The sequence below is a fragment of the Zophobas morio genome, unplaced genomic scaffold (assembly GCF_036711695.1).
Source record: "Zophobas morio isolate AGI-343-1 ecotype UQ-CSIRO unplaced genomic scaffold, CSIRO_AGI_Zmor_V1 ptg000023l, whole genome shotgun sequence".
NCBI lineage: Eukaryota > Metazoa > Arthropoda > Insecta > Coleoptera > Tenebrionidae > Zophobas > Zophobas morio.
This window is the reverse complement of record NW_026972128.1, coordinates 4,145,943-4,161,598: the sequence shown is the minus strand read 5'-3', so window position 1 is coordinate 4,161,598 and position 15,656 is coordinate 4,145,943. Positions and strand designations below refer to the sequence as shown.

Below are 15,656 nucleotides of genomic sequence, written 5' to 3'. Positions count from 1 at the left end.
CACATGAACCGTATAACGCCGAGATCTGACGCACTTTTTTGCAACTGCAATTTCTCAGTTGCGGAAACTGCGGGATGTAATGAAGAAAATCCGTTGGCTTAAATGATGTTTATTATTATAAATATTTGTGTATACAAAAAAAATAATTTAAAAAAGAAAAAAATCAATATTTTACTTCCTATCGTAAAGAATCAAATAGGGTGGGCATTGCCCACCCTGCCCACCCCGAGGAGCCGCCACTGGCTAACTGGATTATTGATGAAACCTTGCGTAATTATGTGGCTCAATATGGATACAGTCAAAATCAAAATGCCGATTTTTCCCAAACTAAGCGCATTTATAGTAACGGAGCAACAAGGTATTTATCTCCTGCCTTGTTTGTCAGGACTCTACTTAATAAGGAGAAAAAACCTCGTGCTTGGCTTATTTATTCTCCAGTTAAGCAAACACTTTTCTGTGCTCCCTGTTTACTTTTTGGCAACACGACCTCTTTTTCAAATGCTGAAGGGTTTAATGATTGGAAACATTCATTTGAAAGAGTTACTGATCACGAAAATTCCAATAAACATAAAGAATGTGAAAGACTTTTAAGAGCACGATCAAGGAACCAAGGTCGGATTGACCAGAAATTATCTGCTGCAATTGACGAAGAAGTTAATTATTGGAAAAATGTTTTGCGAAGAGTTGTGTCGTGTGTAAAATCATTAGCGTCACGAGGACTTTCTTTCAGAGGACATGATGAAAAATTTGGATCCACGCACAATGGAAATTTTATGATGCTCCTGGAATTATTAGCAAAATTTGATCCATTTTTAGCAAATCATATAAATAGATTCGGTAATAAAGGTAGCGGTAGTACAAGCTATCTGTCAAAAACTATTTATGAAGAGCTTATTCAATTAATGGCGAAAAAAGTTTCAACTGCAATTGTCAAGGAAACAAAGGAAGCAAAATATTATTCCATCATTGTAGATTCCACCCCAGATATTTCCCATGTCGATCAACTTACATTTATCGTACGATACGTGAAAAACGATGGTTCTGCCGTAGAACGTTTTTTAACTTTCATCGAAAATCCGGGACACAAAGCCGAGAGCTCGCAACTGCAGTTTTTACCAGGTTTTCAGCTTACGATATTGACATAGCTGATTGTAGAGGTCAGTCTTATGATAACGCAAGAAACATGTCAGGCATTTACACAGGACTACAAGCAAGAATTAAGGAAGTAAACCCATACGCTGAATATGTTCCTTGTTCAGGACATTCGCTAAACTTGGTTGGCAACTGTGCAGCAGAATGTTGTTTAGAAGCAGTGAAATATTTTCGAATGGTTCAAAATTTATACAACTTTTTTTCTGCTTCCACACATCGATGGAAAATTTTAAACTCATTTTCTGACACACAAAATGTCAGAGTAAAATCTCTTTCCGTTACGAGATGGTCGGCGCGAAGTGATGCTGTACGCTGCCTAACAAAATTTTGGCCACAAATTTATAATTGTTTACTTAAAATAGAACAAGACGAGTTTGAAAAAGCAAGTACACGAAGCGAAGCTGAAGGAATCAGGTCTCAAATGGAATGTTTATCTATTCAGAAAACTGCATTTTTGCAAAATTTGTGGGACTTTTTACTTTCACGATTTAATTCAGTAAGTAAAAAGGTACAAAGTGTCGATACAAGTATTATTGAAGTTATAGATCTATACCAAGGATTAATTAAGTTGGTAAATGATACACGAGACCAATTTCATTTTTACGAAGAAAAAAGCATTCAAATATCTATTCAGAAAACGTATGAAGCTGAAACTAGTCGTAAAAAAAAACGTAAACTGCATTTCGATGAAATCCAAAACAACGAGATTGAAATGACAGCTCAAGATAGCTTCAGAATAAAAACATTTAATGTTATTTTGGATTGCTTGAAATCAAAATTAATACAAAGAAACGACAGCTATAAAAAAATTAACGAAAAATTTTCTGTAATTACAGAACTTAGACATTTAGATGCAAAGAGTGTACGCGAGAAGTCAAAATCTTTGCAAAGTTTTTTTAGTTTAGATTTAGAGGATTCGTTGGAAGATGAAATGCTTCATTTTCAAGCACACTGCGCCGAGAAGAATCTTGGTAACATATCACCTATTGATTTGATGAAATTTCTTCGTAAAAATGAACTTGATTCCGTGTTTCCAAACGTAGATATTGCATACCGGATGTTTGTATGCACGCCAACCAGTAATTGCAGCGCTGAGAGGTCTTTTTCAACTTTAAAAAGGGTGAAGAACTATCTGAGATCCACAATGACTGAAGACAGACTAAATTCACTTGCTGTGTTGACGATCGAGTGCGAGTCTGAAGTTTTATTATCATTAGATTTCGATGATATCATTGAACAATTCGCCTTCCAAAAAGCAAGACGCAAGACATTTTAGAACTAATGGCTTGTTTTTAGTTTTAATTGTAATGATTTATATTGTAAGACCTAAAATAGAATTTTATTAATTTAGTACATAAATTTAATTTTTGTTTCTTAATTTAACCCCTAAAATATTTTGAGGTTGAGTCAAAGGGGCGGCAGAATTGTAGTGCCCCCGAGCGCCCAAAACGTAAATCCGCCACTGGTTACAGTTCAAAATAACCTATAGTCATACACATTAAAAAAATTAACCGATCTACGCAAACTCGGAGGAATTCCAGCAACTTTAACATTTACTTAAAAATGGTGGATGCGCCGTGTGAAATGGTCTCCGTTTTTTTGAAGACATTGCAAAAATAATTAAATTAATTAAAGCACGGAGTCGTAATTTTGAGGATATTTCTGCTAAGAAAAACATATTAATCCGACCATTTGGGAAAGCTAGCGCGAATTCAAACTCATAACATTTCGCTTAAAATACACAAAATTAAAAATCGTTTTCTTCGTCATTTGAAGATATGCCGCAAATCTAGCACTTATTCATTATTCTGAAAATATTTCCGGGGGATAAAGTTGATCACTAGAAAGTTCCTCAATTATTATATAATCCTTGATTTTTAGCCTTTTAAAAGAACACACTTTTCGACAAATTTTCCGTTTATACTTTTGAAAAAACAAAAAATTTAATTTATTGTTACTACATCCACTATATCCATTGTGACTGGTTGAGTTTTCTGTTTGTTATCTTTAAAGATAACTAATAATTATAGAAGTCCTTCAATTTCTTTAGAGCGATTACATTCACCCCAAACTTTTCAGTCTTCGGTCCTGTCAAATTGGGAGCACGGCATTTAAATGTCAGATATGATATAAATTAACACGATAAGTATTTTATTTTCCCTACACAAAACCACTTCTGGTGTTCGATGAGCGAATGAAATTGAATCTACATTTAAAAACTGCTTAACAGCTGCTATTTTAGAATATACAGGGTGTTATTGAAAGGTACGTATAGTGGACCAAAAGGTATAAGGTTATATGGCCATCATAAAATCATCCCATTGTGTCCAAATTAAGTTGTTTACAATAGAAAAGGTTTTAGGGTCGTAAATAACGTGTCCACTGCAGCTCGACCGGCTGTTGTGGTTTCGTTCAGGGACGGCTTTCACTAATATGAAAATCCACCACTCCACTATTTCTTTACTACCTGCAGCCGCTGAGGGTTCCGAAATAACCACTCGCTTTGAAAGCCGGCCCTGTTAAATGTGAGCAAGAAATGTTTAGAAGACGATTTATTGCCAACCCGTAAGCTTAGTGCGAACCACACAAAGGGGGTATTTATTTGCGGTCAACTACTTTTATGATGGTCATATAACCTTATACCTTTTGGACAAGTATACAACAAAATGGACAGTTCTTCGCGAAGTCTCAAGAAGTCGGAAAAACTTATTTTGTCTTATCAAAATTATAAGGGGAAAATTAACCCTTATCCAACCTTTTTAGACGCTACTGAAGGATAAATAGGTAAAATTAATTTATTTTAGTAAATCCTAGCAACTGTAACAATAAAACTTTTGTAGAGACTAAATGTTGATATAGAAACGAAAGGTGATCTTTTTATCAGAGGCGTACAACGAATTTGGACATAAATTTCAATAATTTTTATCTCTAAAAGGAGAACACTTTTACCTGAACTTTTTTTAACTTTTAGCACCCATACTTCGAGACCAATTGCCGATTTTGTTTTGTACGTACCTTTCAATAACAGGCTGTATGTATGACCTACGCATAAAAGTAAATTATCTGGAAACTTAGCAAAGGTTTTTTTATCTTAAAACATTATTTGTGACAATGCTATCCCCTTACTTAAAAAATTCCGATAGTACCAGCATTTTTATTACCTTTCACCATTGTCGATTTTACACTTTTACGTTCATCGAAAGTTTGGAACCATAGCTTTTAGGTGACGCCAAAGCCTGCAAACTTTGTAGTAATAAATAATACAACGTATGCATTCATAATATTATACTTGTCCAAAAGGTATAAGGTTATATGACCATCATAAAAGTAGTTGACCGCAAATAAATACCCCCTTTGTGTGGTTCGCACTAAGCTTACGGGTTGGCAATAAATCGTCTTCTAAACATTTCTTGCTCACATTTAACAGGGCCGGCTTTCAAAGCGAGTGGTTATTTCGGAACCCTCAGCGGCTGCAGGTAGTAAAGAAATAGTGGAGTGGTGGATTTTCATATTAGTGAAAGCCGTCCCTGAACGAAACCACAACAGCCGGTCGAGCTGCAGTGGACACGTTATTTACGACCCTAAAACCTTTTCTATTGTAAACAACTTAATTTGGACACAATGGGATGATTTTATGATGGCCATATAACCTTATACCTTTTGGTCCACTATAATTTGAGCCGGTTTATCTATACCCTTTCAATGCACTACAGACCCATAAGTCTGTCTTCGTTTCTATATCTCTCCCGTGTTATCATATTGGGCGTACATACATAAACCTATCCTTATGCCACATTTGATCTCAAGGCAGATGGCTCTGCAGTCGCAAAATTTCTGTATAACACATTTGAAAATTGACAGAAAACAACTGCCGGACGCCATCCCCCATTACACATATCCCTACTCCTGACGTATATGTGCTCTGACGTATATGTGTGACGCACGCACACTTCGGTACATGAGCAATAACGGCAATAACTTTGCGCGACTTTGAATTTCAAAAATTTACGCGCAAAGTGTGTGAGTGCGAATACGTGGCGAATACCAACAAGGAGTACATACCTAAAATTATTTGGAAGCACGCCATGACGAGAAGGTAAAAAATGTTAGCTGTTTATTGCAAATTTAAATAAAACAAATAATGTATTATTGTTGTAGATATTGTATTATTTGTGGCAAGAACACAGGAAATGCGAAGGCACTGCATTGTTTTCCTCGATCGCTTGCAAGGTGAGTTTACAAACATTGAAGTATATTTAATTTTTAAGTAAGAAAAAAAAAGAAGAAAAATTTAATGCAAAATCATTTTATTTTTTAGATTTTAGAATGGGGAGAAGCACTACAAATTGACAATACAGAAAAAAAAGTTTAAAAAACCACACTGGAGAATTTGTAGTGAGCATTTTTCTAAAAATTTTTACGCTAACAATCGATCAATAACTTTAAACCGCAATGCATTAAAGTTTGTCCAGAATTATAAGAATTTTATGGACTCCCAACGTTAATTCGTTTTACAACCCTGTCGTCAATTCTATTGTACAGGTAAAGAGCCTGTCAGCAGAAAGCCGATGTTTTCTGTACCTTTGTTCGCCACGCTCTTCAGCTGTACAATAAAATTGACAACAAGGCTGTAAAACGAATTAACTTTGGGAGTCCATAAAATTCTTATAATTCTAGACAAACTTTACCTTTGCACTACATCCAAACTTCTGAGACTGAGGTAATAATTATTATTAAAGAAAATGAAATAACTATTGCGTGAAATTTGCTTCGTTTTGTTTTTTGTATTAAATATTCATGTTTTTTAGATCATTAAAGAGAATGTGCTGCAGGGGGTAGTCTGTGTTCAGGCGCAAGAGCTCAGTTCCTAAAAAGTCCGTACCTGTGGTCCGTACTGACGCATTTGGCCCATCGTTTGAAGGATACCGGACGGATATAAACAACTTGATTCTTTTAGGATTTTCGTAACCAATATCTCTGTTAGTTATGAACGGATTTGTATAAAATTTAAAAAGTAGATAATATAATATACAGAATGTTCATTTTATCTGTTCACGCCGTACAATTTTTGCTTAGGTAACATTATACACCCCAGAGATGACTTCGTCAAATTTATTTTTTTTACATAGCGATCACGGAAAAAAACGACAAAGATGTCAATGCCAAATAATGACAAAATTGAAAAAAATAATACTCAATTTATTAATGGATCAGATTACAACGAAAACTAATTAATAATAAATATTCAAAATACCTGCTTCCACTATCTTCACAGAGCCTATCCTACGTTCAAAATTTCTACGAACTCTGTTTGTGCCTCTGGCGGGGAACTTGTTTCAACCTCTGCACCCGTAAGGGTGGGAGCCAGAGCCACCCATACTTTGGAACACAAGGTAGCATTCGTTCATCATTCAGAACTCATTCATTCATTATAACTCATTCAGTCAACATTATTCACTCGCCAAGCGCTCGACATTCACTCTATATTCATCTGTATTCACTTAGTCGACCTAACGGCCATATTCTATTCTTATTCTAGAACACACTTGTTATTGTTAATAAAATTCATAAAACGACTGTCCGCTGTTTTAATTCATAATCGCACAAATCAAGAAACTCTATCTAACATGTCGGGAGTTATAGATCTGCATGACGCTATTATCCTTTCACGTAAGTGGTTTTCATTGTCGATTGGGACACTATAAACGTCATTTTTCACCTTCTCCCAAAAAAAAAAAATCTAATGGCGTTAGATCAGGGGTCCGTGCAGGCCAAGCGCACTCTTCTTCTCTAGAAATAAGTCTTGGTCCAAACGCTCTGTGTAAATAGTTCCTAACGTCCCTCTGATAATGAGCGGGAACGCCATCATTTTGAAACTAAATTATTCTTCGTATGTCTAGCTCTACAGTTCAGGTAAAATATTCTTTAAAAAATTTAGATAAGATATGTCCGTTTAAATTTCCATCAAAAAAATGTGGACCAACAATTCCACAGCAAGCATTGACTTTGAAAACTTCTTGGAAGTGCTTTTCCTCATACCAGTGGCGATTTTGCTGGACATAGTAATGTGAGTTGTGTCTGTTTACACACCCGTTATTGGTAAATGTGGCTTCATCCGTAAACAAAATGTTAAATAAAAAATCTTGATTGTCTCATAATTAAGCCCTCACGAATTTGCAAAATACTAACAGTCGGACAAAATCGCGTTCTGTTAAATGTTGGACAATTGTCACATGGTATGGATGAAATCGATTTGCCTTTAAGATGTTGAAAACCGAACCCAAACTAATCTCCGTTTGTCTTGTAATCTGTCTTTGACGCACGTGGGGATTTTCTGCTACAATTTCAATCAGAGCAGCTTCATTATCCGGCGTTGTTACAGTTCGATTTCTAACTTTTTTTTTTTGAATTGCCCAAATTCTCGTAAATTTTTTTCAAGTTTTCTAAACGCTTGATTTGAGGGAGTTCTTCTTTTGGGATATTGCCTGGCGTAGAAACGAACAGCAGCATCAAAATTTTTGTGCAGCTCTGAATCAGAAAGTGAAGAAACACGTGTTCGGGAAAAAAAATTAAAACCGGGAACTCGCGAATAAATAATTTCAGTTCATAAAACTTTAGTTTCCGAAAATCATCAGTCACCAATAGAACGAACGGCACAGTTACTGAAGTTAACTATCTTACAATACAGGAAAAAGTGTTCTGTACAATAAAAATCCAATTCTAAAAGTTACCCCAAAAAATTCTGTAAAGTTACGTACAGCATGAAAGAAGCCATAATTTCGAAAATTTACGCATTTTTTTCGTTTTATATGTAGGTAGTATTAGGTATATATAATTATTTAAATAAATAGAAATCTTATATTTATTCATGCATCAAATACAATAATTTTTAATGCAACCCTGGATGTTTCCAGCCCACTGTAAACAGTGGAATGACAGTGGACACTGTTTATAGTGTCTTGTTATTGACGTCATTATCCCCCTGCATTGTCCGACAATCCCTAACAGTAGCGGTTGTAAAATTTTACTAGGTACTGTTGGAGTGTAGGAATAGTTCCTACGGCAAAATATTCGCTTTCTTTTTCTTTCCGGCGTGTTTCTGGATTTTCCGTTTCACTCATGGGCAAAACGTTAGAAACGATGTTGTATAGTAGCTGTCACAATAAGCTGAACGCCTCAAGCGCTCAATAAACCCCTAACCACAGCTTATAGATGCCATAAATTTGGGCCGAATGCCGCGTACCATTCAGTTAGTACTTAAATAAGAGATATGCTGTGCCCAAACAGTGGAGAGTAATAAAAATTACAACCATCCTAATCACTTCAATGAGTGGCAGCACGACCGCGCCCCAGGCAGCATTCGGTTTAATTTGACGGCACAATACCTTACTTTGATGGATATTATGGTTTTTAATTTGCAATATTTCTTTAACAGAAGCTTTTTATATAGTTAAACTTTTATTAGTAACAGAAAGATAATTGTATAGTCTTTATAGCTTGTAGCAAGAATTAGTTCAGATTTCTATCTATTATGTCTGTGTAAAATCAAGCTACCATTAGAAACTCATAGTAGATTTTTTTAATTTTGAACTAACCTTACTTGAGTGGTCAACTGAGGACACCATTTTTCCAATTTAAAAGTCTTTGCACTGCACCCTGTACGGTGGATGGTGAATCGGTTTATATCCCTTTAACCCTAAATAATGTGACAAATACAGAGAGATCAAAAATGATTGAGAGAGTTTGAACTTGTTTTTTTCTTCAAGTTGTCAGCCTGATAACAAATCTGTGACAAACAGTGATATGTTATACAGGGACATATTTTTAACTCTGAACATATACCATAAAGTCCTTATGGTCAATCTGAAAAAAAAACACATCAATGTACATTGATGTGTTTTACTTATTAGAAGTCTGCAACCAATATTACATCAAACCTACGTGTCAATAAAAAAAAACTTTTAAAGTACAAATATTAAATTAGTACTATCGTCATGCAAGCATTCGAATTGTAGGTACGTCTTATTTTTTTGGTCAATTGCTCTAAAAATTTCGTGTAAATAATGTGTTACTATTGCAGTTGAATGTGGGGGAGCCCCATCCATTTGAAACCAAACATCATTAATTATTAAATTTTGAATTTACTTCAATAAAAAATGGACCAGTTAAGGTTTGGTTTATAATTCGTCCCCACATATTAGCCCTACGGAAGGAAAAGGATATAAGAAAATTAACAGGACAACCGATAATTTTGGGAATGGACTTCACCGTCTAATGAAAATAATGCTTCATCTGTAAATACGATGTTTTGTAAAATGTTTTCATTATTGTTTCTTAAATTAAATGTTTCGCAAAAAACCGTTCTTTTAATTTTGTCTTCTGGACTTAGTTGTTGCTGATTTGTGAATTTATAACGTTTGTATTTACACTGTTTTAAAACTCTGCGAAATGAAGACGGAGAAATTCCAAAGTAGTTGCTTGTCATGGTTAACGGGGGGCGTGGGGTTCGATTCCTACCGAGGCAGCAACATTTTTCTTCGCTTACCTACAATGGCATTGAATTCTCTTCGGCATAACATAAGATGTTTAATTGTATATTTCTTCAGTTAGGACATAATTTGATCTGTTTCTCCGGTGATGTTTATATTCGACGCATCCATGAGTGTTAAATTTTGCAATAACATTATAAATTGTGCCAATTGACATTTTTGAGTGGCTGCGATACCAACTTAAAATTTGTACTTTCTATTCTCTTTTTTAAACCATTGTGTGTATATTACTCAAGTTTTCAAATTATATTTTGACAAGTTGAAATCTTTTTTTTTTTAATTATCACGTAGGTTCCATGTAATATTGGGTGCATACTTCTAAAACATTGATCTTTTTCAGAACATAGAGACTTTATGGTGTAAGTTCAGAGTTAAAAAATGTTCCTGTATATAACAGATATAACACATCACTGGTGATAAATCATTGCAAGTAAGATTATGATAACTCCAGTGGCGTGACTAGTAAATGGGACCGGGAGAGCGGTATCCAACGGGACAACCATTAAATTATGCAACTAATTATACACAACTAAGAATGTCTTACCTGTGGTCTTACCAAGGTTAGTTCAAAATATTGTTATGATGATTGGTAATTTATAATCGGCGTGGATAAAGTTCAACAATTTATTTCTCAAATTTACACGACTAACAGACGTACAGAATAATTTCGAATGGAATAGATTCGACTAGACTCTACTTCTTCCATTGTCCGGACTTCACTGACTGCTCCCGACAGTGGTTCCCATTTAAACAGCGCGCGGTCCTTCTCGAAAGGTCGCCGTCACCGCTTCTAGGCCTGTTCTGGACCATCCATCGCGACTTCCGTTTCCAGGCTTTTCTTTAGTGAATACCGTCCGGCCGCCGTCACCGACGATGGGTCCATCATCGCCGCACATACTAGAAAACCCATAGGCGTCGTACTAGGGAGGCGTTGGGTTTACTTTGTAACAATGTATAGGAAATTAAAAATAAATAAATAAACAAAACTTAATACGGAAACTAAAGAAGCAGAAAAAGATTATAATAAATGTTGAAAATGTTGTCCATTATTTTCTAAGCAAATATACACCCTTCTTTTTAAATTTTCAAGCATGTGTAAAACTTGGAGACCGATACTGTTAATTGCACGGACCATAGCATCTTGCAAGTCTTCAAAGTTATGAGGTCTATTACGAAAAATGTTGTTTTTTAAGTGTCCAAACAAAAAGAAGTCTGGAGGTGTTAAGTCTGGTGACCTAGAAGGCCATAATCCTACTAATCACTGCAGGAAATATTTGTTCTAAATAGTGCAGCGTAGTAGCAGCTGTATGAGGAGTCGCACCGTCTTGTTGAAAAAAACAATTTTCTCGTTCTTCTTCGTCTAGTTGATTTACAAAATTGTCTAAAATTAGTATTCTATATCGGTCAGCATTTATCGTTTCATTAAAAAAGATACAGCGATTTTAATGGGGTGCAGATCTGTCTCCACGAAAACATGAGGATTTTGAGTAGACCAGGTTCTGTTACCACCGATGCCGGTCTTTCAGTTGATTTTTTTTGTTCGATAGTACCGGTTTCCAGAAACCGCCCAACAATACGTGTACAATGCTGTGTGAAAAGATGAAATGCAGTTTGTATATCAGGATAGATGCCCATGAACTGGTCATAAAACTCTAGGGAATAATTCCAGTTCCCAAATTCATCTTGGTTTTCACTGCGAAAATATGGCATTACCATAAAAGTATTTTGCTCCACAAAAAGAGGTATCTATTGAAGAAAAAAACTGAACCAAAAACACAAAACTACACACTACTCGCAAATTAAAATGCCGAGATGCTGATCAAACGATTCAATGGGGGCAAAAGTAACACCAATACCTATGCAGCAAAGTTAAATTTGAAACATCAAATTTGGTGGACAGTTCTTCCCGCCAACTGAACAACCAAAATTATTTTCAGTTTTACCAACTATATATTTCAATCATTCTTACTCTCGTTGTATTTGTGGCATTTTAAAAATATCGTGTCACCTCGAAAAGGCCGCCAACCTTTAGGTTTTAGTGATTAGAAGAATTCATTTGAACGACAAACAAATTACTGTTAGTCATTTTTATTTCTAAGGATCTGGAATCTCTAATAGATTGTCACTATGAAATAAAATAAGCTTGCCGTTAACCAGTTAAATACAGTTCTGGATTATTGGTTGCCTAACATCTTACCAGTTTGGGATTTGATTAATGTGATGATGACCTCATCACATTGTTAAGAGATCATTTTATCTTTATCTAAATACGAGAATGATAATCAAAGAAATTATTGTAGATATCTACAACATTACCACAACAGTAAAATCCCCTTAAAATATATATTATTGAAATAATTATTATCACTATAATACATATATACGAAGTTGTTGGATATAACTGTTAATAGTTTTACACATTTAATGTATGTAATGTTTAAAATTATTTGAAGATCTGATTTAAAAGGAATGTATATGAACTATAAACACTAAAAAAATTAAGTGGAACTGATGATAAAATATATGTATTTTAGAAATTAAGGTATTGTTGGTTGCATAATAGACGCGGTTTCATAATTTATCACAGAAAAATTTATAGTTTATATTGAATTATCGATGTTGCTCCTTTAACCCACTTCTTTTTAACTAAGAAAACAAAATAAAAATTATACCCAAAGTAATAAACAATTAGATTGGCACTCTCTCAAGAGTTAAAATAACATACTTGAATTGATATCTAGAGCTCTTTTTAAAGGCACTCTGTTTTACACAGAAGTAATAATACAAACTTATTGTTTAATTTCTCTACAACTCAACGAATATATCAATGCAGAAACAAAAACAATATTCGTCATTCTAAAAATAACATCCATGTAATTATTTTAATTCCATTATCAAAACACTAACCCAACCAACAAACAAAACCCAGAACTGTTTATTTAGTTTCATCTTTCGACACTTTGTTCATCATAGTTATTAAAATGACAATGACTCAGTCCTGAATACTATTGTACTCCGCTCCAAAGCCTAACTTTATACTCGCTTCTCCATTCCCCGTTATCATTGAAACTTTGCGCTGTATTCGTAATCAATACAAAACTGCCGCAGACCCACCTCAAACAAAAATTTTAGCTAATTAAGTAACTAAATGAGGTTATCATGCTATGATGCGGTAATTCATTCAAGATATTGTCTGCCAGTTTGCTGTCTACCGTACACGCCCAACGGATATGACGGTATGGAAGAACGATGTTCACTCGACCATACCCAAGAGAAGATTTTTTTGAAGAACTTCCGTGAACTGTTCCACCTTGGCGGGTAATAATTAATTATTGGGATACGTAAGTGTTAAAAAAACACGAAATGAGATACAAAGCGAGTCTATTTTATTCTGGTCAAGGACGTATAGGATGCTTCATCTGCTCAAATATTAATAATTGGTTTAATGCTTTAATGTCACCTATATTTAACCTATTGACTACAGGAGGGACGTTTGTTGTGTAATTATTCGCCCACAGTTCGGCCAAAATGAGAAGCTGTTACTAAATTTTTAGATAATTATAGTTTGGGATCAACTATTTGCATAGTTGTGGTGGCGGACTTTACAAAAATGGGATATTATTTTGGTTTAATTATACGGAATGTTGAAAGGAATGCAAAATGTAACTTCCTTTCACGTTGACATTCAAATCTTGGTTTATTATATAATTACTAAGTTTTGCAGACCTACGGTCGGTATATTAACAATAGTTTTGATAACTTCTTAAAATGGCATCATCAACCTTTTGGTGGGTGCCCCCACATTATGTTATGTTAGTGTTACATTAAACATCCCGTTACCAAATTTCAGGAAAATTAGACGAACTGATTCTACAATAAAAAAAGAATGTTGTTCTATATCTTCCTGCAAGTGTACCTACACTTCGTTTAATCTCATCAGCTGACGTCTCATTCATTCAAAATAAATAACGACACAAAACAGATTTGTTGGTCTAGTTTAAATCTTTGACAACCTAGAGATACAATCTTACTTATTACAGCATTTCAGCCTCTTAGTGATGGATGGTACGAAGAAAAAATCACAAACGTCAGCTTTTTGAAGAACATGTGGTGTATGCATAACTTACCACGAAACATGTACTAATAAACTTATGTCAATCAAGTGAACATTGCAGGTCTTTTAATAGTTATTTATGTATCAAGGACGAAAAATTGTCTATTATAGTCGAGTCTACAAATTGACAGCCGAGGCGCAGCCGAGGCTAGTAAGCAGGCGAGTCAATAGACAGTTTTTCGCCGAACTGCATATTACATTTTTTCGTCGACCTTAATAAAGTAAGCATTCACCTCGTAAATAATTAATTTGACAATAGCAAATGACAGTCTATGCCTATGTTTTTATTAAATCGTGGATTTACGAAAATGATTCAATAGCCGCTCTTACACCGTGCCGTATCATAATAACCACAACGGACGAAAAGAGATTGCAAACGAAAAGTGTTTGTGGACGAAAAATACTTGGGTTCAAAAATAGTCGATTTTTCGTTCAGGAATTAGTACGTAAAATGTCATTTTTTGTAGAGGTCGACGAAAAAAGATGTTTTTCGTGACTTACTTTTATCAATATTCAGTACAGGTTCAGATACCAGTACCAAATGGATTGCAGTTTGCCCTAATATGGTGAGTACTGCTTTAACTTGATAACGCACTTATTTTCTCTTCCATCTTCAGTTACATACCTACATTTACTGTTACACATATTGTTTGAAATTGTTTTCAGTTGTGCTCCATTTGTTAATTTAACAGGGTAACATTTTTAATAATGGAATAATTAATATGTGGATGTACATCAGTAAAAATATCAAAAAACCATGAACTATTCCCAGCGGGGTGCATTGTTAGGTAATAGTGTGGATTTTAATCATGAGAATACATTTATGATCTGTCATTAAAATCTCAGTTTTTTACATCGATCGTACTTTTATCTATATTATATAATTAAATTATTATTGTGTTTCTTAAACGATTAATTCACGCTGTTAGTCAGAAGTTGTAATATCAAAAGTGACGAAAATTTGAATGTGTAACAGGACAATTAACATTTTAAAGTCGGACTGGGAGATCAGCTTGAGGAATCACAATATGTGGTAAAAATTAAGAGAATTATTAGCAATAATTTCCTCTTTGTACATTCTTGTAAAAAGGAGTCAAAAATCATATAAAATCATAGATACAGACCACGGTTGCAGAATAGATAGGTTGATACAATAATTACAATAGTATATACCCGTATATTCTTTGTCAGCGACGCTTTTCAAAGTCTTCTAATAATAATACAAGACTCTTTCAAATTTTTTTCACAAATAGAACACCAGAGGCCCCTAAGATTTGTTCAAACTTTTTCGAAAACGAAATACAAAGAATCCCAATTCTCTTCTTTTCAATTTTTTGAAATGCGTACAAAAATAAAACAACGGGGTGTCTTAAGATTCTTTTATGTAACAACAGGATCCCCCAAATGCTACCAAAAATAAAACATTAGGGACCCAAAGTTTTTTTTTTTACCGATATTAAGATTAACCTTACTAGAAAAAAAATTAGGAGTTTAAAATATTTTTTGTAGGACACTGCTACAGGCGTGTTTCGGACAGAAGAATAACTTGTAAAGATTATTAAAGATACCTACTTTATTTGTAAGTACTGTAACATGCGTTACGTCTTCCTGTGTTGGGCCGGGAAAAGAATAGTCCATCAGCCTAGTCCTGCTTGAGGTAAAAGTCCTCTAATGGACCTGTTTCTTCTGTCCTTTCCCCTTTCTTCATATCTTAGTTTTTCTTTTACCGATGGTAAAATTTCAGCGTTGTTGATGCTATAATCAACCACTTGTAGTTCAACCCTTCAGGTTGTTTTAGCGTAGTTGATGCTATAATCAACCAGGTAGTGCTGGCTTCCTCA

The 15,656-nt window shown here is 34.6% G+C and overlaps 1 protein-coding gene across 1 annotated transcript; it reads left to right on the top strand.

Moving 5' to 3' along the window:
- The first annotated feature begins 309 nt into the window (after positions 1 to 309).
- Positions 310 to 5,524, top strand: LOC135133998 (zinc finger MYM-type protein 1-like). Its single transcript, XM_064062565.1, has 9 exons — positions 310 to 358; positions 508 to 1,108; positions 1,156 to 1,459; positions 1,515 to 1,580; positions 1,661 to 2,407; positions 3,541 to 3,634; positions 4,620 to 4,750; positions 5,311 to 5,382; positions 5,471 to 5,524. Exons 1-9 carry the CDS (start codon positions 310 to 312, stop codon positions 5,522 to 5,524), a joined length of 2,118 nt encoding a protein of 705 aa, XP_063918635.1.
- Positions 5,525 to 15,656: the final 10,132 nt, after the last annotated feature.

What these genes read in the sequence shown, in the direction of transcription:
- LOC135133998 (XM_064062565.1), top strand. Translation starts at nt 310, where the DNA reads ATGCCGATTTTTCCCAAACTAAGCGCATTTATAGTAACGGAGCAACAA. An exon ending in AATCAGGTCTCAAATGGAAT is followed by an intron (nt 1,581 to 1,660) that starts GTTTATCTATTC and finishes GTAAGTAAAAAG; the next exon opens with GTACAAAGTGTCGATACAAG. An exon ending in ACTACCTGCAGCCGCTGAGG is followed by an intron (nt 3,635 to 4,619) that starts GTTCCGAAATAA and finishes CGGAACCCTCAG; the next exon opens with CGGCTGCAGGTAGTAAAGAA.